This window comes from Corvus cornix, chromosome Z (genome assembly GCF_000738735.6).
Source record: "Corvus cornix cornix isolate S_Up_H32 chromosome Z, ASM73873v5, whole genome shotgun sequence".
Lineage (NCBI taxonomy): Eukaryota > Metazoa > Chordata > Aves > Passeriformes > Corvidae > Corvus > Corvus cornix.
In genome coordinates, this window is record NC_046357.1 from 4,257,463 (window position 1) to 4,283,821 (window position 26,359).

At 39.4% G+C, this 26,359-nt stretch overlaps 1 protein-coding gene across 4 annotated transcripts in view; it reads right to left on the reverse strand.

The window, feature by feature from the left end:
* KIF2A (kinesin family member 2A) overlaps positions 1 to 18,211 on the reverse strand; it is a 56,571-nt gene extending 38,360 nt beyond the window's left edge. For all 4 annotated transcript variants that reach the window (XM_039566705.1, XM_039566703.1, XM_039566704.1 and 1 more), the window contains exon 1: positions 17,958 to 18,211. In XM_039566705.1, the coding sequence (XP_039422639.1) occupies positions 17,958 to 18,021 (64 nt within the window). In that variant the 5' untranslated portion in view covers positions 18,022 to 18,211. The remainder of the gene's footprint in view (positions 1 to 17,957) is intronic.
* Between the last annotated feature and the right edge of the window lie 8,148 nt (positions 18,212 to 26,359).

The window sequence follows — 26,359 nt, forward strand, 5'->3', positions numbered from 1 at the left end:
GCTGGACCGCATTCTTCCCCACCCTTCCACATAATTGAGGTGTGCCTGCCCCAAAAGATATAGTACTCACACATCTCATGCAAAAGCTTTATGAAATCTTAGAAATAGCTTTGAGCCATAATAATTAAAAATTTACACTCAGGCTCTGGATTGGGCTATGGAGAAGAGAGGTTTAAAATTTCCACTATGATCCTCTCATTCCACCCCCAAAGCAGTAGGAGGACCCTACCCAGCAGTGTTACATTATGACCATCATACAGTTTAAGCCTTGTTAGCCCAAACCCAGGCAACTATTTTGAGCAGGACCAGGCTACAGCAGTGTCAACAGACCTAACCTTGGCTCACGGCTTGCTCATGTTACATCCCTTGTACTTGCCACATCTTCAGCACCACAAATGTGTTACATTAGCTCTGGCAGTCACCATCAACCAAGCACTTAGCTCTTTTAAGGGCATTAACACAACATGTTCTTAGGTGAATGTAAAAATATACTACAATTTCACACCTACTACAGTCTTGCTGAGGACGACCACTGCAACAGATGCTACTCACGCCTTAGAAGATTATAATACACATTTGTGAAATAGCCATGATTTTCCTATTCATGTTCATGAGTGACTAATGTGAATGTTACCTCATCCAGAGACACCTGGACAGGACTGACCTTCACCCTCTGTCAACTGATAGTCAAAAATTAATATTGTCAAGAACACTGTTTTCTTCACTCTTTCTTAAGTAATACAAACTCCAAGTTACATATATAAAAAGAAATATGTTTCAGAGAAGCAGGAAGCTGCAAATTCAGAAGCAGCACTTACCAGACAGAATTACTGTCCATAAAATTACCTTCTGTGCTACAGGTTCCAGTCCTGGCAGCTCTGGGGCTTTCCTGCTCTCACAGAGCTCAAGGAGGTAGAAAAAAAAAATCACCAAATAATGCCTGTAGCGAACTTCAAGGAAAAAATCCCAAATAAAAAGAGAACTCCTGGCTTGGTGTCTCCATCAGCGTCAACTACGGGGATGTCCCTATTCAGACTAATCATTGTTTGTCATGGTCCTCCCCACACTACACAGACAGTCCTGCTGCTCATCCTCCAAGGAAAAAACAGCAGTAACTGCTGACTGATGTTACTTCCTCCACAACACCAAATGTATTTGATTTTATTTTGTTTCAACATTTCATTTATCCACAAACCAGTGGATATAGTCTTTTATTTTCATTGTATCTACCACTGCAACACCACTTTCATTTTCCTTAATCTTGTATCTACCAGTGTTACACAACTTCTGTTTTACTTAATCATAGAGATTTATTTCAGCTTTGCCAGCCCTCCCTATTGTCTTGTCTGTTACCTTAGTTAGAGTTATCACACTGTCAAATGGACATCAAACATGCACAGTCCCTCCAATATCTCTAAAGCAGTTATTAAATACTAAAAATAACACATAGTTTATTAAATATATATTTTAGTATTTATTTTTGTGAATGATCCCTAGCTGCTACCAACTCATTTTGTTGTATTATCAAAATTATCACAACAATACCCAGGTCCTTCATATGACACATATGTTACAACCCCATCTTATCATCTCTGTAAAGATCTACAATGTAACAGACAGGGATTTTGAGAACAGAAAGCAGTATTACCCAAATCAAGTTTCCCATTTCTACCTGTATGTTCCAGCTTTGAATTAAAATCCAACTTAATCTACTCTTGCCCCTACATAAAAAGCTACCAAACTCAAATATATCCCAAGCTAGATATGTAGGTAATTTCTGTGCAAGTACCAATCAAACATAGTGCTTTAGAAAAATAGAGTTCACAGATATTACTGACAGTCCACAAAGAAATAAGGAGGGGAGAAATAAACAACACACAGACATGTCAATGAGCTGTGTACAATATTTAGCTTCAAAATACAAATAGTACACTTAATGTCCCTCATACAGCAAACAGGATATAAGTGACTTTTTGGTTCCCCTTCCATCCAACACCAAAAAGCCGCTCCACTCTGAACGACTAAATTACAGCTCACTGTGCTCAACCTAGCTGAACTTGTTAGCTGTCCATACTGAAGCACCTTCTCTAAAGAAGTTACTAAGAGCTGCATCCTCACATTTTTGTCTGTTGTGATTTTTTCTTCTCTAATAATTCTCTATCTCCAGTCTTGCCATGTTGTGATTTGGTGGGTTTTTCTGCTGATGTTTCATTTTGCAAGCTGATCTCTAAAATTTCCCTTTACATTCAAAACAAGTTTTCTGTGGTTTCCCCAGTTAGAGGAACACTTTGCTTTTTGCTTCCCTTCAAGGCAGGTCCAATCTCCTTTGGGGGTGGGGTGTTAATATCCTTTTAAGCAGATTTTCCAAGGGCATTATTTTACATTAATAAGCTCTGCTTAAAACATCTTGTCTTTATTTGCTTTCAGAAGCTTCAGCTGCCAGTGTAATCAATGGCAGTCATACCGCTGGCTTCACAAGAGGTTTTCAATACCATCTCACCGTGGTAACATTGGGAAGTTTATGCTACATATTGCCTCTGGAGGTGTCAGTGTCAGAGCAGAAGAGGATACATGTTACCAAAGCAGCTGAATTACAACAAAGTGTCTCATTGTGATGCCAACAGATGCACTGATATCTTGACATTTACCGGCAAGTTACCTCAACTGTACCATGCCAGTCATCCTATCATTTTTAAGAGTGTATGAGCTCTCAACTTATTAATTTACCCACAGAGAAAAGTATTTGGAAGGGAGCACCTTCTAGTCATATCTAATACATGATGTTGTAAGTCCCCTTGAAAATTTTAAATAAACTGAAAATATTTCACTTTCATGTATGTTATTAAGTGGTCTGCCTCTGCTATTCACTCAAAAAGCTGCGCTAGCGCCTTGCTGTCAATATATACAAACTTTTTAAAAGATTGCATGTGTTCACAGTAATTTAGTACTCTATGCTCTCCTTTATGGCTTGTACAAACACACCTGTACAAGAATTATCTCTACCTGTTACAGTCCATTAAGAGCATCTGCTTTTCCAACACCATCAACCAGGAAGTGAAATATCCCAGGGAAGCTCCAGATCACTTTCCACAGGAGCACTCATTGCCAAGTAACAGTAATTCTGAAATAGCACTTTACCCTCTCCACACTTTGTGACTAGCTAGAATATCAAGGTTTTATGCCTGTCATTTACAGTTTATGATCTCCTAATCTATAGCAAAAGCACATTCACTTTGTGCCACTTCTACCCCAGTTATTTTGCTCCACACCTCTTAATCTTCCAGCACAACTTATATCTCCAGATAGATGATAATCACACTCTAACAAAGTAATGAAGTCTCCCAAAAGCAGTGTTACTTTCTGCGTTAAGACCAGGAATTAATAACTTTAATGAATGGGAAAAACTAGCCAGCCAGTCCCAAAACTGATTCCAGAAGGTATGTTGTTAGTTAAAATTACCAGGTAAACTATCATCACCTGTCTTAAGCACATGACCTTTCTTGTGTTAAACTTCATCTGAATCATTTCCCATACTCCACAAAACAGTTTATTAAATTCAGAGAAACTTCAGCCTAACCTTCACAAAATGGCTGATACTGGCAATACTGCACAAAGCCCCTCTCATCCTGATGCCCCGCCACGGCCAATCTCAGCGCCAGGTTTCAATATCATGTTAACTTGCTTCATCTCTATCACACTAGTTCAGGACACAGAGACTAGAAGCACTTCAGCATCTGTCCTCCACTGTTTGCTACTACTTTTAGTCAAGGCACTGTACATTCCTAGAATGCTTCAATTAGATGTTATTTTTCCATTTATTTTAGGATGAGCTGTAATCTCCTCTGAAATTAATATTAATGTGATGGCAAATTGCTCCATGGCCTAAAATCTTTTTATTCATTTATGCTGGTTTTGTTGTTGGGGTACCACGACAGTCTGTTCTCTTTGTGATGAGGAGGGGAAGGAACTCCTACAAGGATCTAGCATTTGCTGACAAGGTAGACTGTGTCATGAGCCATGGCATAACCCATGACCAACAGTTTCATTCTCAAGCATCAGGCAGTACTAGGATGTAACAGAAAATGTCCTGGAAATCCCTTCTGCGCCTTTTTTTCAGACCTCACTATGGACAGAAACCCTAAGACAACTGGTATGGGATTGGTTCATGTTCACAACTGCCCTGCAACAGCATCTTTCATGGCATATTGCTTGGATATGAGCACTTTAGTGCTCAGTCCAAGTCCCTCAGCTGTGCCTGTGGTAGCACGTAGCCCACTGCTGCAGCAGGCGCAGAGAGGTCTCATACCATATGTTTTGCAGGGCACTGGGGGGGGTCTAGCACCACAGTCTGAACACCCCTTGCCAGAGTGCATCATGCACCTATCTTGAATGTACCCTTCAGTTACATTTCATCCAAAAGGAACTTGGTGTGCTCCCTGGCTACTTTAACAACGAACTAAAGCACACCAGAAGGAAGTTAAGTGATGATCAGAAGACATGTGTCCAAAGTCCATTTTCTATATGAACTGAAATCCTCGTTACAGATGCACCCCTGTGGACCCAAATGGCACATCTAGAGCATCAAGACCCCTTAATTCACCTTGACCTAAACAAAAATGAGAAAATTGCATTGCAATCTCCCACTATAATGCTTTTAAGAGCATGAATAGGTGCATGTGCTGCATATCCACATACATGCACAAGAATATGAAAGTATGATGCTTACTAAAATAAAGGACTGTCCAAGAAGTGACAGACAAAATGATGCGATTCAGGCCTCTCCTCGAGAACCAGTCACAGGAGTTCAAGTTTTCTGTAGGAGGCAGGTCATCTGGTTCACTCCAGATGGGAGCCCGGAAGTGAACTAGCACATATGCACTGAGAATTATCATGGTACCAGGACACTAGACTAAAATCAGGTGCAAGATAAATTCACAGTCAAAACAGTACAAATTGTGAAATATTTTAACCCTCTGTATGAGAAGATTGCATGCAAACAAGTACTAATGAAGTAGAGCATTGGGAAAGAGAAGCATGTTTTCTTTTATTATATAGGCCTTTCAAAACATTAGCTACAAACTTAGAGAACGTCTTGAGACTAGTGTTTAGTAACACTCTGTATTACACTGAATTTTCCATCTGATCCTTTGACAAAACAGCTTTTTGGGTAGTTATATGTCATGACACCAAAAGAGCCTCCCAAAAATAAAGGAGTACAGAAAAAAAGTGGCAGATGAGCTTCAACATTAAAACAAAGGAAAGACAACACATCCAGAGAAAATGAATCTTAATTACGGCTTTACAATGCTGAATCTGAAATCTCTGATCAAGAGATCCTTAAGTTGACACAGCTCTCTAAAAACATCATTGCCTAACCATGAACCTGCAATGACAAAAAAAAGCTGTTGAAACTTAAAAGCCAGTATCCTTTTCAAGCTATAAGTAAAACTTTGGTACACCCACATCTCAAGTACTGTGGCACAAGTCTTCACACCTCAAAAAAGATGTAGTGGAATAAGAGAAGACAACTAAGAAGACAAAGAGAATGAGGATGTTAAGCAGGTAAAGACCGTTCACTGTTAAGGAGAAGACTGAGGGTGGACTTAGTTAAACTTTACATCCATAGAGGACAAAATGAATGAAAACTATTATTGACGAAATTCTGCAAGACTAAAGCTGGGAGCAGTCTCTTAAGGCACAGGTTACATACAGATGAAAGTGGTAATGTACCTCTGTATGCAGAAAGCAAGGAACTTCTAAATCTTGTGTCTGCAAGAGGCAGACAGTGTAAGTTTGGTCACAAACGTATTCAGTAAATTCACAGATGACTGGTCTATAAATCGCTAGGACTAGGCAAAGTCGTACTTCTAACATCCTAGATATAATTCTGGACAGTGGGGGAAGACAAAGACTTTGGACAAAGACGAGACTGATGTGCTTCCCCTAAATAGCCTCTAGTTGCTGGGCTAGATGAACCACCCATCTGATCCACTAGGGTACTTCATACAGAAGTGGTGAGCTTACTGAAGTATTGTAAGTAGTAAGGAGACTGAGGAACCTCCAAAAAAAGCAAAAACACTTCAGCAGATTTAAAAAAAAAAAACAAAAAACCCCCCAACTTTCTCCAATGTCAGTAAAAGTCTTATAAGGAGAGTAGGTAAAAAGTTTTCATTCATATTTCATACAGTAAAAATTTTGTCATATATTCCCACAGCAATACCTCTTCTAAAGTGTAAAAAAAACTCCAAAATGAAACAATAATAAACTACCCATTTTCAAAATTCCTGCGAGGTTTTCCAGCACCTGCTGGTCCCTTCCACAGCCCATATGAATCCCCTTCAGTTGTTGTATTTAAGAAAGATTAAGCAATCAGAGATGCAAACTTTATTCAAGTAAGAACAAGACATCAATGTATAAAATGATCATATTTGCTGTCCTTCAGCAAATTTTTCTTTTACTGATGCAGCATAAGTGAAGGTTCCATTCAATTCCTGGTAACATTTGCTCCTGTCCCATGAGTTCATAATGTGTAAACAAGTCGCAGGAATAGTTCAGTATCTTATATATATTTTTTAATAGTTTTGTAAAACTGAATATAATTTGACATCTTTTTTGTATTTAGTCAGCAGTTCCTTGGAGACCTTTAGAACAACTTTGCAGGCAGCTTCTGTAAACTTCTAAAACTGCTTCTCAAAATTACTCTCAGAATACTTCTTCACATATTTTTGCAGATCCAGGACCTATGTGTTCAGGATAAATTTCACTGCATTTATTAGATTTATTATTTATTAGATTCAGCTCAAGTATGTCCTTATATGGCGGCTGGGATAGAGTTATCTTTCTTCCTAGCAGCCAGTATACTGCTGCATTTTTGGTCTAGTAAGAGGGTTGAAAACACACTTAGGCTTTGGTTGTTAATACTTAGTGCTTACCCCAAATCAAGGACATTTTAGTGTCCCATGCTCTGCCAGTGAGCAGGTGCACAAGAGCGTGGGAGGAAGCATAAGCAGGAGAGTTGACCAGAACTAGCCAAAGGGATATTCTTTGTTTTTACAACGGCATGTAGTGATAGGACTAGGGTAACAGCCTTAGACTCACAGAGAGTAGGTTTGACTGGCTATTTAGAAAAAATTCTTTGTTGTGAGGGTGGTGAGGCACAGGAACAGGTTCTCAAGAGAAGCTGTGGATCCCTGGAAGCTTTCAAGGTCAGACTGGATAGGGCTCTGAGCAACTAGGTCTAGTGGAAGGCATCCCTGCCCACAGCAGGGGTGATGAGGTAGGGGAAGCGGATGATTTCTTGGGTCCTTTTCAACCCAAATCATTCTATAATCCTGTCACTCCATATTTACAATGTCATGCCCAGTACATAAACCAGGGCAAGTCACCTGGGAGGGCCCAACTTGCTGCATGGGGACAGACTGGGCATTGGTGAGCAGGTGGTGAGACCTTGTTCTGTGCATCACTTGCCTTTTTTGGGGCTTTATTTCTCTCTCTCCTACTGCTGTCTCCCTTTCATTACAAGTATGTTACTGTTTTTACCACTACTACTACTACTACTAGGGGTAGTAGTAGTGTTCAACCATTAAACTGGTTTTTTTTTTTCAACCTCCAAGTTTTACCTTTTTCTTTTTTTTTTTCTAATTCTTCTCCCCATCCCACCAGGGATGGAAGTCTGTGGACGGAGCAAGCAGCTCCGTGGTACTTAGTTGCTATCTGGGATTAAACCTAGACAGTCATTTGTGGCTACAATATGCTGCTGGTCAAGAATTTCTCTTGCTTCTTTCCAGTCCCATGAGATATTTTTCTCTCTCATGGAAGATACGAGTAGAGCTCTATAAACTATGAACACCTGTGACCGTGAAGAGCTTTGTTTATAGTACAGTAGAAAAATACTTTGATAATGGATGTTTTAGGAGTTTAGCCAAACACCCCAAGGGGTGGCTGATCCTTTCACCAATTAGACTATGAAGGAAAAAGTCTATAAAAGAGTTTGTAAAATAATTAAATAAATCAATCTTGCTGCACAATGCCTGCCTGTTGGATCTCTCTTCTCCTCCCCACCACTGCGGGACACCGTGATAGTCTTTCAAACAGCATTTGGATTTAGTGGTTGTTGAAATTTGCTTAGTAACAGGATTTAAGATTGTGGTGGATTAAAATAGTGTGGTGAATATAATCTGCAAAAGATTGACATGACTTGGCCAGTCTTCTCCCTCCCTTCCCTCCTTTTTCACATTGGTTGCTGTTTGAATAAATGGCAGAGACATCCTTTTCATGATTTTCTCTACTTTCTCTGAAGCTGACCATACCTGTCTAAAAACAATAGCTTCTTGCATCACACAGAAAATTTTTACCAGCACCTTCTACAGATATTTTCAAATGGTAACCTTTGCTTTTCATGACCCATCCTGTCAAACAGAGGTTTGTTGGAGCTTTTTTTTCTCTTTACTTTACAAAATTATATTTAGGAAGAACATGTACCATTACTTAATTCATTACAGAGCTGCCAACTGTTGTTCCAGGTTAAAAGTGAGAAGACTTTATTCTCACACAAATTTAAAGCTTGTATTTTATCTTAGCAAGGTTCTGAAACTTCAAACCAACAAGAAAACTTTAAGTAGTCTTTTAATTCTTCTGTGCTTGATGAAAGCTTATTGTAACTTAAAAATCATCTGGTCGTGATTAAAATATTGACATTATTCATCACCACCTGAATTCCTATTGTACTAAAATGCCAAAATTTACACTGAAGTTCAGATCATAAAAATACAGAAGTACAACAACATATAACCCAAAGCAGGATTAGAAATTTTGAGTATTCAAAAACCTAAGTGTTCATATGCTTTTCAAGCTGATTTTACTTCACTGACCTCTTCCTAGAGCCAGAGACACTCATTAGCACATCACTATGCATTCCTGCATCTCTATAGACGAAACACTTCTACAGATCAGTTGTGCAAACTACACCAGTTGGAAATACTCCTCAAACTCTGTATGTAGTTTAGCCACAGAATAAAAGTAATACATTTTAGTGACTACAAAATGTGCAGCCCTGTGCAACAAAATTTCTAGAGCCAAACTCTGCAAGGGCATAAGTATGCAACACACCTTGCTTCTAAAGAGAAAGTTTTAAACAAACCCCACTATCCACCTCCCTCCACCCACACATTCAGTGTACTCATCCACTGAAGACAGCTCTTAAATAAACAATTCTGTCAATAACAGAAAAGACTAAAAATACACTTCTAATACCTGGAATTACACAGATCTTTGAGTGCCTGATGGGAGCCAAGAGAACATCAAACTTAGAAAACTCGGCAAAGCTGCAATGAGATTTCCAATAACTCGTAAGTAAGTAACATTCTACTAAGTTAACAGCATTACTACACACTCTAAAAAATTAAAACAAAGTAAAAGACTTTTTGTTATCTGCAAGTTACTTTGTTATTGGTTGGGACAAGACAATTAGTTTCACATGGTGTTGGTGTTACATCAGTGGCAGAAACTGCAGCAGACTGGCCCCTTAGCAAGCCTGGGAATCCCAAAAGCAGCTTATGCCTGATGGAACCAAGAACTGCCACTAAATAAAAACTAAGCTACTCTGAAAGCATATTTATTTGAATAAAGCAAAATAAAAAACTCTACTACCACACTCAAGCCTTTAAAGCAACTAAATCCCCCATTCTTCTTCCAAGAGTCAAAATACAGTATCAGATCCAGGGTTGCTAAACAAGACCCAATTAAAAAAAAAAAAAAAAAAAAAAAGACAAAAGAAAAAAAAAGATCAAGTGGCTCAATTAAATTAAATCTAATTGGTAATTCCCATTTTCGAAAACAATCATTAAAAGTTTTGGTTAGACACAGTTTTACAGAGTTGTCTTTTAGAGCCACTCCTTATCCACTCCTTTTAAGCAATTCTAAAATTAACTTGGGATCTTAGCAACAAGAAATAACTGAATTTAGACTGTAATAGTAGAGTTATCAGAAGTCTTCTAGGCATGTGCTGCTCAATGGTTCAGTGCACTACACACATTTTTAAAAAAACTTATAAACATAGTCTGATAAATTCATACTTTTTTCCAGGAAAGGTAAATCTAATGTATTTTTACACACAGCTTTACTGCCTTTTGTCTAACAAATGTAAAACCTAGTTTTACATATTTAGCAATGACCAAATTCAAATGCAGCAAAATTAGCTTCGCAGAACACTTTTTAATAATGAAATGGCAATGCCATCTTTTTAACACCCTCCCTGAGAACTACTACCTGTGGCTGCCCGATTTCCCTAGAGCAATTACCAGGCATGGAGAAGAGCGGTACAAGTAATCATCAAGCCTCCTGTTCTACCTCCATGGGGGACTGCATGCCAGGAAAGCATTTAACGGTGGTAGATGAATTCACTGACTTCTAGCATATCAATGGTATGTGAACGCTCTAAAGTCACAATTGACCTCATCATGATACCTTCTGGGGCTATGAACAAAGCATGTTTCCAGGTTATCAGACACAGTCAACACTGTCTCATGGCTAAACACTTAGTACAGAATTCAAAGCATCCCTTTACAGCAGTCAAAGGTGTAGGAAAGTCATGTCAATCGATCTCTGTATTTGGAACACTATAGAAAAATACAGACTGTTTCATTCTTTGAGTGAAAATAAAAAAAATTGTACCCAAAAGCAATATAAAACTGTAAATGTTTTTAGGAAAGGAACTAGGGCAGGAAAAGAAAACAGCACATGAGCCTGTACATACACAATACAAACAGGTTTGAGGATATAGCTAATAGCAGTTTTAGACAATCTGTATCTAAACAATGTATCTAAATCATAGTTTTAGTTCCCTGCCCTCCTTTCCTCACACATTTAACACAAAGCTAAGCCAATGCAGCAGGCAGAGCAAAGCAGTCTAAAGTTAAACATCCTAATAGTCAAAACTAACTGTAGCTAATGTAATTATGAAAAGCGTCTAACAGTCTTACATAAGTAAGGAAACATCTGCCCAAACCCAAGAAAAATTACTCCGAACACCATAGCTAGGAGTACTTGGTTTCATGTCTATATTCAGTGCATTACTGAGAACGATTTAAATAAAACCCCAAATACCGAGTCACAATAAAACCTAAAGGTTTGGAACATACGACTACAAGCAAATATTTTAAAAGGTTGTTAGACGGAATTTCAAAAACATAAAAAGACTTCTGAAAAGACATGCGCTGTAAATCTGGAAAACATACGTAAGCTTTCAAGCAATGAAAAAGAACTGTTCATGTATTTGAAAGCTTTTTTGTGTTTTAGAAATAGATAAAGAGATATAACAAAGAATGTATTGCAGTTACACAAAAATCTTCTATCCTACACCTGGAAATACACACTGAAAGCATATACACCTCCAAATAGCTTTATCTATGCTACAGAGGTGTAACGAGAAATTTACTATTAAAATCCCATGTCTTCTTAAAAACTCTTCAATTTTAAATTACAAACACCTTCATGCCTGATCATATATTATATTTTATATACATTCTCACTACTGGACAATGTAAAGACTGCTTAACAGTCCTTACTGTGAAATTCTGTATCTTACTTCTTGTATCACATTAGAAATTTAACTTAATTCTGAAGTTAACATAAACCTTCTATGTATCAAAAGTAACAGAATTCTTTTCCTCTCTGGAATAGACATAATGTGAACAATTATAGGGAACACATTTTAGTGCTCACCATGGGTTGACCACAGCATTCTCTTCTTGATCCTAAATCCTGTCATACAGTATGGTGAGGAAGACAAGATAACCCAACAAAATATAAGACAGGAAGAAAAGTTGGGGAAAAAAAAAATTGCCCTTCATGATACAAGCAATAAATGTTTACAAAGAAAGAACTCAAACAGTAATAGAGCAATGAAGTTAATTTACTCCATTTACTGTTACTTATTCCTCAAGCACAAAAAAACAAAACATAAAAAGAAAACCAAACCAAACCGAATCAAAAAAAAAAAACACTTTAGTACACTCCACAAGTCAGGACAATAAATATGCTACAGATTTTGTGCTCTGAGAAAAGACTTCACCTGGTAAATACTTCACACTCATTTCTCTACCTTGTTCCACAGTAAGTGGATGTATGAAAAAAAACCTCAAAAGGCTAGTTTATCTCCTACAGCAAACAGAAAGAGATACTACTGCAATGACATTACTCTTCAGTCAAGCATGACTTCTTCCCCATGATTTATTGTCTCGTCCCACCTCAACAGGGGGAAAAGTGATGCTTGGTGCCATAGCAGTGCACCAAAATCTTCCATTCATAAAGCCACAAGAAGAAAAGATGAGTGCGGATACAATATTGCTCCTAGCAAGAATTTTCTTGCTTCTTTCCAGTCCCGTGAGATACTTTTCTCTCTTGCAGAAGACGTTAGGGGAGTTCTATAAACCAAGAACACCTGTGACCTTGCAGAGCTTTGTTTATGGTACAGTAGAAAAATATTTTGACAATGGATGTTTTAGGATTTTAGCCAATCCCCCCCAAGGGGTGGCTGATCCTTTGACCAACTAGACCATGAAGAAAAAAGTCTTATTAAAGAGTTGTAAAATAATTAAATGAAAGAATCTTGCTGCCTGTTGGATCTCTCTTCTCCTCCCTACCACTGCAGGACTCAGTGATAGACAAGCAACACTGGGCCCAGCAACAGGCCACCATAGAGCGTGGGTGCAAAGAACAATAATTCTACCTATTAAATAGAAACAAAGAACAGATTCCTCCACAACATGATTACTGGGGGAAAAACATGCAATACAAGCTCTGTGATCCTAGTTGCCATGTACAGTTCTAGGGGCATTACTGCCAGTAAATAATGCTGTATTAAACACTTATGGAACAAAGATAAGAAGATTTTCTTAAGATTAGGACTCAACTATTGTTATTCATCTTGCAAAAAAGCTATTTCCACACAACACAAAAGGCCTATATAAACATCTGAGAATCTGTGAGTTACAGTGAAAATTCATGGCTTAATGAAAGCAGAACGCTTAAAAAGTTATTTCCAAAAGGACACAGAAAATTTAATATATCCTCTTGGTCAACTCTTCAGAGGGAACAATCACCAAAAACTTTGGATGTAACAATGATAACGTACACTGGATAAGCCTAAATGTTGGACCCATTAGCTGGACCAGCAACAGCAGACTTGAAACCCTTGGTGTGTTCTGGCTATTATGGAAGCACAAAGATACATTGTGTCTGTGCGGCTTACATAGGGATTAGGTAATTGAGTCAAATGATTTAAATGTGGTAACAAAAAACTCTTAATCATAGGGAACAAATAGATGTACGTCACCAAAGGAAAGAGTAAAAGCACATTACCATTTAAATCTATCCTCAAGAGCTTGTAAAATAGGGTGACTACCCAAACCTGAACAGAAATTTTATAGCATCATTAAACCTTCTATCCTGCTATAAAATCATTCTTACTATTGGGAGTTGTACATAAATAAAGATACAGGGTTACCCAGAAGACAGAGGATGCTACAGACCTCTCAACTCTGAGAAACGAGTTTCACAGAAACTGGGTTTTAAAGAAACAAAGTATAGCCCTGACTGTTGCCAAAATGTAGTCTCATTTGTATCTGAAGGTGAAAACAGTTACCATGATGTTTTAGCAAGACTAAGGAGAGAGGAGCTCTCAGTAGATTTTGGACAGAATGGATTATTCTCTACCACGACCAGTTCCAGCTGCTCTAGACACAAATGAAGAAAATGCTTAACTAGGCAGTTAAAAACAACACAGCCACGGGCAAGATTTCTTCCTACGTCACATCAGTAGGACGTTATCTAAACTACAGACTCAGGAAGAACAGAAACTACTGTTCACTGTTGCTGGCGTATTTTTTGTTTTTATTGTAAAACTGGATATCCCTATCATCCTTCTTAAAATTCTGCTATGCATCTAGATTCAATCTCCTCTGGTAACAAGCTCCATGTGATAACTGTACCTAGTCCTTTCTCCTTTTAAAAATGTCAAGTTTTCATTTTCAAACATTGACAGCTCTCCTATTCTTGCATTATGAAAAAAAGGGGCATAAAATCATGATCTTTTTTACACCAGTTGATGGTTAATCCTTAAAAATTCAGGGTTTTTCCTTTCCTGAAAGTTCAGTCAGATCTTAAGTCACTCTCCTGATTACAAGAGTGTCCCTTCTCCTCATGCCTCTACATTATTTCTGACACAGTGATGTCAGAATTTTACTTGCCTCTTCCTCCCTCCTTCCCACCCTACTTTCAAAATGAGCAAATATATAATTAATTTCTCTGTCTTTCTAGGTAGTATTTCAGATATGCAAAGATGGAAAGAACAGGAACAGTCTGAGGAGGAAATGGACAGAAAAAGAAAAAGAAATTAATCAACCTACTAAAGAGCTGCAGAGTAGAAGTGATTTATCTTATTTCAGCAAAAGACTGCATTTATGGAGACAAAACGTGAAAGATTCTTTCTCCAAGTAGTTATACTGGTCTTTGTCATAATTAATGGAATAATGCACAAGAAAGTGTAGATACAGGTATAAGTTCACACATAAAGTGGCAGGCTATTATTTTTTGTGTAAAGGGAATTCATCAACTGACAAATGCCCATCTGTAGACCTGAACAAGGGACATCTTCTGGACAAGATCATTACAGTGAGTCTGGCAGGTACCTTCTGGTTTCCTCCTCACTGCCCTAAGCTTCCATGTGATAAGGCACATTTTTCAAATGTGGAAATGCAGCCCACCCTTAACAATTTGCAACCTAAACCAAAGTTGTTCTTTCCCATTTCCAAGACAGACTACCAAGGCATATTCAAGCAATATACATAAATTAAACCAAGCAGTAAATTTCAGTATCAGAAGTTACTATAAAAACCTGAACTAGCTAACCACTTAGTACCTCTTACAATACATGAACATAACTAGTTATTCCAGTTGTAACTGGAAATACTATCTGCAGCTATGGTACATATAGGCAACAGTTATAACAATGTTTACCCACTGAGAAAAAACAGCAAGCAGCTCTGCAACATCTGTCCTTGAAAATGCTGGGGTTTATCCAAACTTGTTTTTATGTGGTTTTGGCCATAACTTCTAACAATGCCTTTCTTTTGTACAACATTTATTTTCTATTCAGTCCTATAATAAATCTCTCACTTCAGGCTAATTAGAACTTGTCAAAATGACAGAATATGTGACTTTTCTTTCCAGAATGTTCTGGTCTTACTTGTAACAATCATGATTCACCAAACAAATGCATTTCTTTTAGCTTTCCTTTTTACTTAAAAAAATAGTTCTCTGGAATTAATAAAACTCTGTATTCAGAAGTTAAGATGGTAGATAGATGAAAAAACCTGCATACTTTTTCACTGACCCCACTAATGAAGTAAAACTGCTCTTTTTTGGATTCAGCAAACAACCAGGTAAGTAAGAAAAACTTAAACAATTACTATATCTAACTCTCAAAATAATATTTAGTTTTAAAAAAGACACATCACTACAGATAAGACAATATGTAAAAAGAAAAGCCCACATGAACACATTCCTCTCTCCAAAAGTTTCCTAAACAGTTTTAATGGTGCTTTCTCAGCCAAGGGCAGCTGATATGATAGACAGCCCTGATTCTTCCTAGGATACAGCTCTGGGGAGAGCAGATCCAGAATATCACATGTAAAGACCTCCATGTCATCCTGACTACGTAGTTCCTACATACTGATACTGCTGGGGTCACAGATCCCTCTATAAGCTACTGGAACACACTAATTGTGCAGAAAACTAGCACATCCAGAAGTCTTCTACTGTGTTTAGTGAATCAAATCATCAATTAACATATTAAATAATCAGAAGAAAAAAATCATTAGACACACTGGATGGGAGAAAGCCTGTAGGAACAACTCAGCTGACAGAGGCACAGGCAGCAAGACCCTCCCCTTGTCAACAGGAACAAGATCAATTTCCACTGCTGTGGAACCACAGCTGAGGTTAGAAAACTACCTTCTATGAGGCAATGCAATCTAGTGCTGGCTGTCCTTCCATACCTCTCACAAAATGCTCCCTTCCAGATACCTAGGACAGTTTCTCCTGCAGTTTAATGGGAAGAGAATGACAGCTGCAGTAGCCTGAGCCAGAACAGGACCTCTCCTTCAGTCCCAAAATAAAACAAGGATGCTTCACAATAACCAGGACCCACCACTTAGTTATGATACTTCAGTCTTGTTCACACAAGGCCCTACTTAACACAAACCCTCAAAACCCTACAGTTTGAGCAACTGCTGTGAAGACATATCCCTAGTATATATTACTGATGTTTAATATACTTAATGTGCTGCATTGCCTTTTTCAGTGATACAGCAAAATACATAAACCACTAATAGCAAGGAAAATAAATATTGTTACATTCGAGAGTTACCAAACTCACTTCTGATATTAAAAAGTGTGCAGAACCCTATAGAAGGGAAAACAAGAGCAACAAAGCATTTTCGTGCCTTAACTTCCAAAGGCATACAAACCAAACAGCAAAGTTTCTTAGGAGTTCACACAGACATCAGAAAAAGTTTTACAGGTTGCTACTGTGAGGCTTTCTGAAATGCCAGACAGAGACCCACAGGAGTTATGCAAATAATTGCCAGACCAATCAGATTCTTCACGCGGCAGACAAGCCATTCAGCACAAATTGAGGGGTTGGGTGTAATCCAGTGTCCAGCCAACACCAACCATTATTTTATTGTACGGTTGAATTGCAGATGGGACACAAGAAAGACAAGCCACATAAGGCTTGTTGGTTGCTTTTTTCCTGCCTCATGACAAAAACATGCTAGCTTCAGAGCCTTTGACTTCCACATCTCTCTTCCCTTAGAAACATCTGCTTATTCCAAGCTCCTGGATCCCAGCAAAAAAAAAAAAAAAAAAAAACCACAACAACAAAAATTTTCAAGAAAATCCCTCAGAACCCCACCCCAGTTTAGCAGGTTTCACAGACCTCACAGAGGCTGAGAAAAGACTACACATTCCCACTCAAATCCAAGAGCTGAAGTGATGAGTGACCTGCCATTGATTCAGTCAACTTCCCATTTCAGATGTCTCCTAACATACAGAACCACTGAATTGTTGGGACTGGAAGGGACCTCTGCAGATCATCTAGTCCAACCCTTCTGCCAAAGCAGGGTCACCTAGAGCAAGTTACACAAGAACATGTCCAGGTGGGCTTTGAGTATCTCCAGAGACAAATATGAAGAGCTGGCGCCCTAAACCTGTCATGCACGCCTCCTTGATTCACATGGATTTCCAGATAGCATCACACATCCTCCCAGCAGGAGAAGCTGGGCAAGACGAGAAACACTGGATCCCCAACAGAAAAATTACAACTCACGAGCATAAACAGCAAGTACTCTTCTTACATTTTAATCACAAAGAACATCTAAAATAATAACATCGTGCTTTCTGCCAAGTGATGGAAATGTCCAAAAGCATTCCTGTCAGGGCATTACCGTTGTGTCCATTCTCAGAGCACCGGAGGAGACAAGAAGTTACCTTTTTCATATGAAAGGCTTTTCCTCCCTCCCTCCCTCTCTCCATCACCTCATCCCGCCCCCCCGCCCCCCGAAGGCCCTCCTACCTTCCTGCCAAAAGCTCCCCGGCTCCCCTCCCACCGACCCACGCCCCAAACCCCACCCCACCCACGCACCCCCGGCCACCCCGCACGTCTCGGTGCCCGCCCCACCGGCGGGTCCCCCTCGGGTCCCCCCGAGCCCCCCCCGGCCCCGCCCGTGCCCCCGTGACAACCGCAGCGCGCGCCGGGCGTGGCCCCGCCCCGGCCCCGCGCACACAATGGGCCCCGGCGCGCGCGGCCCCGCCCGGCCGGGATGCGGGGAGCACGGGGCGGGGGGGGGGGGGGGGAGGGTGCTCGCGGCCACCGCCCCCCCCGCCCCCGGCCCGCTCACCATCGCTGCGCTTGATCTCCACGTAGATCCCTATCTGGATCTTGCCGAAGTTGGCCGCTGCCATCGCTTCATGGGGCGCACGGGGGAGATCGGAGGCGTTGCCGGCTGGGCACACCGGGTGCAGGGAGGGGGAGGCCGTGCACGGCGGCAGCGGCGGCGGCTCTGGGCGGGCGCGACGGGCGGCCGGGGAGGAGGCGGGGGGGGAGCGGAGAAAAGGCGCCGGCCGGATACAACAGGCGCTGTGGGCGCTGCTGCGCCTGCGCGGCCGCCGCGGCGTCACGGCAGCACCGGCTCGCGGGAGGGGGCGGGGACGCCGCGCGGCCACCGCCCCGCGCGCCCCGCCCCGCGCGGCTCCGCCCCTCGCCCTGGGCGCGCGCAGAGGGCGCGGGCGGCGCGGGAGGCTCCGGCCGGGCTCGCCTCGGGGCCTGCCCTGGCCTGCGGCACCAGATGGTGGCCGAGCTGCTCTGGAGCGCTAATGTAATAGCTTTATCTACCTGCTGCCTGCTCCTGCGGCTCCCGTGTACACAGCAGAGCTGCTTAGGAGCAGCCGTCCTGCTCCCCAGCCTGCCAGCACTTCTTGTGTCCAAGGAAAGCACGTCGTTCCTGGGTAGGTCCTGTACGGGGCTAAGCGTTGGACTCGATGATCCTTGTGGATCCCTTCCAACTCAGCATACTCTCTGATGCTGTGAAGGCCACCCCGTCAACAGCCTCCATCCATTTAGGGAGCCTCCAGGGAAGCTGGAGAAGGGCTTTTTGTCGGGAACTGTAGTGATAGGACAAGGAATAATGGGCACAAATTGAAAGAGGGGAAATTTAGGTTAGATGTTAGAAAGAAATTCTTTGTGAGAGTGGTGAGACATTGGAACAGTTACCCAGGGAGGTTGTAGGTGAAGTCCCAACCCAGTCAGTGTTCAAGGCCACGTTGAAAAAGTCCTCGAGCAACCTGGTCTAGTGGGATGTCTCTGCCCCATGGAAGAGGATCTGGGACCAGATGATCTTTAAGGTTCATTCCAACTCCTTAACATTCTACAATTCTACGACCTTTGCCTCATGCCCTGTGTCTTTATACAGCTTAAATAAAAATAAAACACACTTCATCTTCCACATTTCCCTATTGTGACTTCTGCATCCCAGGCAAGCCACTGTGTTGCACATTGCCCCTTGGGTTTCTCCTCCGAGGGCAGTTCCACATATGATGAATCTGCCACCAGTTTAAAATTGTCCTTCCTGCACAGCTTCTGGTGACCTTGAACATCATCACAATAAACTCCTTAATTACTTGCCAAACAAAAGCCAGTCTAGTAAAAATAATCCCCCAATCCACACATCAAAGGGTGATACGAAATGGCAGCTGACACCCTGCCACCCCACTGAGAGCTATGCCCTCCCAGTCAGCCTGCCACACTCCTTGCCTCACCTCTTCCCGCAGCCCCCACTGACAGTTCCATACTGAAATCAGTATCACACCTGGAAAGTCAGAGTCAAGAAATCAGAGCTCCCGATTCCTACAGCCTTTGTTCATGTAGAGTAGCAGCTGTGGTGGTACAACTTCCCCCACCACACTATGATCTCAGAAATACTCATTAGGCCTTGATGAACAGCACCTGAGCTAAGCTGTTCTTGAGCTTATCAGAAACACTGTCTGCCCTCAGGAACTTACCTTGTCTAATGAGCTCCTGTGTTTTAATCAATAAGCTTGGAAACTTATTTTTATTGCCTGAAAAACAACCCAAGTCAAACAACACTTTTGTCATTGAACTTTCAAGGAAAGTTACAGATCTGAATTGTGGCCAGGATGGAAAATTGCTATGACTAAAGCTCACTCTCTAGTGACCCTATACACAGTGGTCATGAAACCCTTTGTGCTCACCTGCACTGTTTTATTTCTGATTGGTTTGATTAAACCTTCCCTGATGTTTTTATATAATGTGAAATTAAAACCATTCCGATTCTCTGGTCAGATGTAGAGTAATGGAAAAGTGCCTCATTCGAAATAGTTAAATATGAAACAATACATTATTTTTCGTATTATTTGCTTTGTGTTACTCCATAAATGTTAACATGTGAATGGTAAACTATGTATGCTTTTCTGGAAAATTATTTGACTCCTGTCATTGCAGAAATAGATGACTGAGGTAACAAAGCCGTATCCTAGAAAAATATACACAACTTTAAGTGTTTACAAAATTGGGTTCTACTCTAAAATAAAATAGGTCTTAAGCACACATAGATCTGGACATAACCCTGAAATCTCTGAAACACTTTGACCTTAGTCCAGCAAATAATTTTTAAATATTCTAAACTTTAAACACATACTTGAATTTGACTTATGAAGACCCACAATTACTGTTTTGCTGTATACACTGTGTTAACTGAGATTTTTTTGTTATTGTCATGAAATACACATAGAGGCTTTCATAGAGCAAGTCAGCAATGTCCAGAAAACTGCTAGTTTGTGCCTGGAAAATGAACAGGGCTAATAGTAAATAAATTCAAAATATTTTAAATATATGAAAAAGCATTATAGGAAGTTTTCCTGTGGAATTAAAGATCCCTAACTGGTTGGGGTTGTAAGAATGTATTCTTTTTATTATTTTTTTTAAGAAAAAGCTTCCTAAACTTATTCCTGAGTACCAGGTCTTTCTTACCTAGTATACTAAATACATAGCTCTTCCAAATTGCCATTAATATTAATGTATATTCAATCCAGTGTTAAATAGAAGAATGAAAGCTTTGAGTTCCAAAATCTAGTTATGCATTTTTAATTGAGGTACAGGAAAATTTTATTGTATAGAATATAGCATTTTATGGGCCCCCAATGTAGAATTACTCTGATCATTTTTTAGAAGGCATATTTATGGCTTCTAAAGTAATGTTTACAAAATTCCAAGAGCCATATGTGTCTACTTTTTATGCATCAATAGCATCAGTACATATTGCTCTTGCCAATACAGAAAAATAATACAGTTACTGAACCTTTGTCATTCACTTCAAAACTTTGACTGCTGTTGGACTAGTCATCCAAAATAGTGGAAAACGATCATGCACCAGTTATGTTTCAACTGTTAGCAGGAATTCTTCAGTCTTTAACAAACACTAGCATCTGCTTGCATTTCACACAGACACAATTAAAATTTTTAATTTGCTGTATTTCAATATAAAAATTGCTTGATAACGTAGAAATCATTTATTATTAAGTATTTTAACTATTTCACAGCATATGAACAAATAAGATTTATCACAGTACACATTTATAATCATACTGATACGAAATTATTTCTTTTTAAAGCTCAACTCTGAAAATATTTTTCTGTTTCCATTAATGCATCTGGTACCAAATGTGTATGCAGGGCAGACAGCAGTCACATTAAAGGAATGTGTGGTCACTGGTAAGATTAAAAAAATAAGTCAAAATATTTATTATATAGAAACAAATTTTAAAAGGAGACATTATACAACTGTATCTTCTCAGGTCATCATGAGAACCTGTTCCAAAAAAAATATGCAAATTTAATAATAATAGATTATTTCTTCCACTTAAGGATAAGAAAATATGCAAGAAGAGCCTGAAGTAGTTTGCCCAGTTGCCCGCTTAGACAGATAGACTCTTCTTGTCCACTCTCACCTTGGTGAAAACAGTTCAGCTGAGCTGTCTCACAGATCCCTTCCTGCTCTTTTTTCCTTTTAAGCATCTCTTCATCTGTATTGTATCACTGTTTAAAACTACCCCCTGATGGACACAGCACTTCCTGAGTAATTGCACTATACAATAGTACCAGAAAGTAATAAGGAGAGAACTGCCTTACTTGATGATAAAATACTTCAATGTATTTCCTGCTGCATTATTATTTATAAAGATCTGATTTTCATGTAACTAATATTCATAATTTTGCATATCTGCCTTATCTGAGAGTCAGAATGTTTTCAACTGGGCACTCAAAGTTTAATAACTAACCTTTTGTCTTCCACACATGCATTCTAGATTCCATTGTTTTAAATGTCTACAAATCTGCTTGTTATCCTCAACAAGTTAACAAATTACTCATTTGAGTAACAATGCTTTTGGGATTATAATTAACTAATTATGTATTAGAAACAACACAGATGATTAGATTTTCAGATTTAAACAAATATTTCTAAGCATAATAGCTTTCTCTGCATTGAGAATGTAGGTGCTGAAACCATTGTTGTAAAGCTCAAACATGCTTGTCACATGTCTAATTTAACAGAGCTGTCAGTAAACTACCCAAGATCACTGATCTCTGCTCTTGCAAACACCATCACTCCACACGTGCAAAGACCAACACTCCACAAGTTTTAGTACACTTCTACTGGTTTGAATGGTCAGCCAAAAGTGTGGAGAAAAGTAATCACTGAGCAAAGTTGTCCCCAAAGCAAATGCAACTATAGAAATAAAATTATTATTTCACTTACTGCATTATTATTCCAGACTGAGCTGCACTCTAAAGAGCTTCTGCATGCAGAAAATCAGAACATTGCTGAGTACTAGATAAAGGAATCAAGAAGTGAAAAAAGTGTAAATGTATTTCAATCTCTTCAAACTAGGAGACATGAGAGGAAAAAAGTGCTTTTAGGAAAAGCATACCTCCCTCTCTTAGCATGCCCTTCACTCCAGCTCTGCATTTGTAGTAGTGGTGGCAAGATCTTTTACTCTTCCCTGTATTCATAGCTACTTGTGCACTTGGTGGGATTAGTTATAATATGTCCCTAAGGTGAAAATGACAGTACGAGAAAAAACTACACTAGTTCAAAAGTCACAGAATAATAGAGGAAGCACAGAAGAATAAGAAAGCTGGGTGTACTTATTGCAGAAGACAGCAATGTGGTCATAATGGCTGTGGCATACATTACATATCCTCTTACTCATTCCATATGCTGCTGCTGAGTGTTTGGCCCAAGGGAGCTATGTATTTGAGGTTGTAAATCATTATGCTTCCCTACTGATTGTACTACAGACAGGCAGAATTCCTACTAGATAGCAAACTGCTTTGGAAAAAAACTTAGGAGAGGATGAACATCTGTCCAAGCTTCTTGCTGCCTACAGGTTAGCCCAGAGCAACTATACTGTGGATATTTGTATTAAGTCTTCACCCTCCTCTTCCTTTTTCATTTTCTCCCTTTTGCACTCCCCTCCAGGTCTTCATGGGAAATCTCGGAGGGATTGTGGTAAAACAGGGTTCCAGTCAGGCAATTTGAGTGAGTGATAAACACACATTTCTTACATCCTTCTACTATATAATTTAACTCTTCTGTCAGAAGGAAATACCCTGTTACATCTTACCTGTGAAACTAACTTTAACATGTATGCATCTATTTTACAGCTTAATCTAATATTTTCATCCCATCTTTGCACCATTGGTAAGGCTTCTGCAACAAATCATGTACAACTATTCTGCCTTGTAAAAACTGAGGGATTTCTTTACTTGTCCTTAAACGTTATTCTATAGCTGTCTGTAAGTTTTTGCACTAGTAGCACACAATGTTAGCAAAACCACATATTCATGCATGAGGTATTTTTGTCTTAACACACAGCACTTTACTGCATTGTTATGTTGAAATTTGAATTAATGTAGGTTGTCAATGTGCTTGTTTTGTGGTTTCACCCCTTTTTGATGTCCTTTCATACATCCAGTGTAACATTTGTGTAACTAGCTAGAACTTCATGGCGTAATAGTGTGTCAACATCTAAACACTGGGCTTCGTAATATGCCTGGAGGACTCAGAGCTCTATCCTGAAAATGCCTGTTCCTCAACATTCAAGTGAAAAAAGTGCAAAAAGGGCAATTTGCAGTTCCTCAATCGTATGATAGTCAGGGCCTAAATTCAAGCTAAAAATACATTTATTCTAAAGGAAGACAGGCAGTGGATTTGGTTACACAAATCCTGGAAGGCAGAAACATTGAAATGAGTATGACGGCACAGCAATCCCAAGGTTTCTTCCAAGCACTAGCATAGACCTCTGACAGTAGATGTCCTTCTACTAGTACCCTGACTGTGCAACTGGAGTACGTTTGTAACTATAATGATGTATAATTTTATGAAGTAAAAATCATGATAAAACTCTTTTTAAAATCAAAGTAATAAAAACAAAGCTTTTCATCCATACTTTCCTGCAGAACAGTCAGGTGTGTTTTTGTTCCCTGTGTTTTTTTGTATAGCAAACTATCATCAAGCCTTCTAAGAAAAAGAAAAAACAGTAAAAGTTGCTTTATTAAAAAAAATCACTGCTACATAAAATTATTTTCTTAAAATGCATTTGTTGTCTAATAATTTGACAGATTCATTGGATAAAATAATAAATTTGCATGCAAGTGGATTCATGCATGTTTTCTTCCTCATTAATATCAGAGAAAAAATAAAATTGAAAGGATTTATTAACTTTTATGCCGTTGCAAGTTTCACTTCATTTCCTGTATACGCATCTTGGAAACTAGAGAGAAACGATACGTGCAGACTATTCTGATCAATTGTGCATTTGACAAATTAAGTTGCATGTATGTATCAAAATGAAGACTTTTAGGAGTATTGTAACTAATGTTATTTGTGTTTAGGGAGGTCTTATAATTTATAAGCACAGCAAGCATAATGTTTCTGTCCTCAAAGTTTAAAAAAATCTTAGACATTGTAACTACTTATTGCAACAATCACAAGAGCTGAAAGTTATTAATGTCCCACATTTTTTTGTAAAATAACCCATGTGTTATTTTTTATATTAAAGGGTTATAGTCAAATTGTGTTCCTTTTTCTTGGGTTTCAGAAATGCTGAAACTTATAAAATTGAACAACCCTATTGCCTTCCAGTCCCTGGGCAAATGTCTTACCACTTCTTACTTTGCCAAAGCAATGAGAATGAAATGTTATGATTTGAAGGACTTACTGTAATAAATTCCCAGTCAAAGCAGATGTTTAGCTCAGTATAGTTGTGGCTGAACTGCTACTTTGAGATCATTTGAAATCAAGGATTCCTTTAGATTCAGTGTGTAGGAGGACAACTCTGAAAGAACACAGGCATTTTGTGGCAATGCAATCCTACCCATTTTTAAGAAATAAATTGTACTGAAATGGATTCTGCTGCACAGACACCTCCCAGGATCAAAACATAAATGGGGAGAAGCTGCACTTTTGTGTGGAAGGACTCCAACAGGCATCAGTGCTTAGGCAACTCCTTTTCTGCTCGGATGAGGGGGTGGAGGGTCTCCATCTCTCTCAAGCTGGAGGCATAAAAGCTGTCGTACTGAGTTGTGGACAGAGGCACCTTCGAAGAAGATCCAGTGGCTGAAAGGCCTGGTGTGGCTACAGTCACAGACAGCTGCTGGTGGCACAGGAGAGCAGTTATTTGAAAATAACAGCATGCCTCAATACACTGTGAATCTGGTGTAAAGTTTTTTCACCTAAATATTCATAATTGAGTTCAAATGTTTCCAAGCTCACTACATCAAGTGCATGACATACTCAGAAGATTTTTGGGTCCACCTAATGAAACATCTTTAAATATATTTAAGCTTTTTATACTTGTACTAAGTAGTATACAGATAGTGAAAATAGACTGGGGAGAAAACTGCTTTTTATGTTTAGCTCTGAAAGTGGGTAGGAAATGTTTTGAAGTTGTGCTCTTCTTTAAGCTTAAAGAAATATATTCGTATTAAGTTCTGGTTACTAAACTTCCGATATATACTTTTAAAGTGCCATAAAGCATCAGCTGAGTCACAAAGCTTACCCTAAGAAAGATCCTTTCTTATTTTTCTTATTTCCTCTGACCAAAAGTGTAGTGGTTTGGTCCAAAATACTCATTACTGTTTATCTTCTGTGAGATAAGAATTAGGAGAAATGCAAAACAGGCACCAAACTTGAAAGAATATAAAGAAGTTTATTAACAGACCTAAAAGAAGAAAAAAAAAAAAAATTATACCACCTTCAGAACTCTCCTCCTCCCCCCACCTTCCTCCCTTCTCCCACTGACAATGTTCAAAGACAACCCTTCAGATGTTCAGTCTGTTTACCACTTCCATAATAACCTTGTTCAGTCCATTTAGAAAGAGAAGTCTCTTCTTGCTCATGCTATGAAAACATTATCACAACGAGACAGCCGCCCACTTCCAAATATTGTTCAGTCCATTTAGGAAGAGGAGTCTCTCTGCCTGCGTGTGAGTCCTTTCCCCCGACTTGCAGCTTTTCCCGCAACTGCTTTCGAGGGTCCACTCTTGAAGTTTTTTGGGGTACAATTTTAAGGTTGAGCCGTTCAGAAACAAAAACAGAGGCCCTTCTCCTTCCCTGGGAGCAAAGGGTCTTCATCATTTTCATCGTTAGGACTATCTCTGGGAGCATCTCTAGGAACTGAGGTTTTCTCCTTTCACATTTGGAGCAAAAGTCCTCATCGCTTC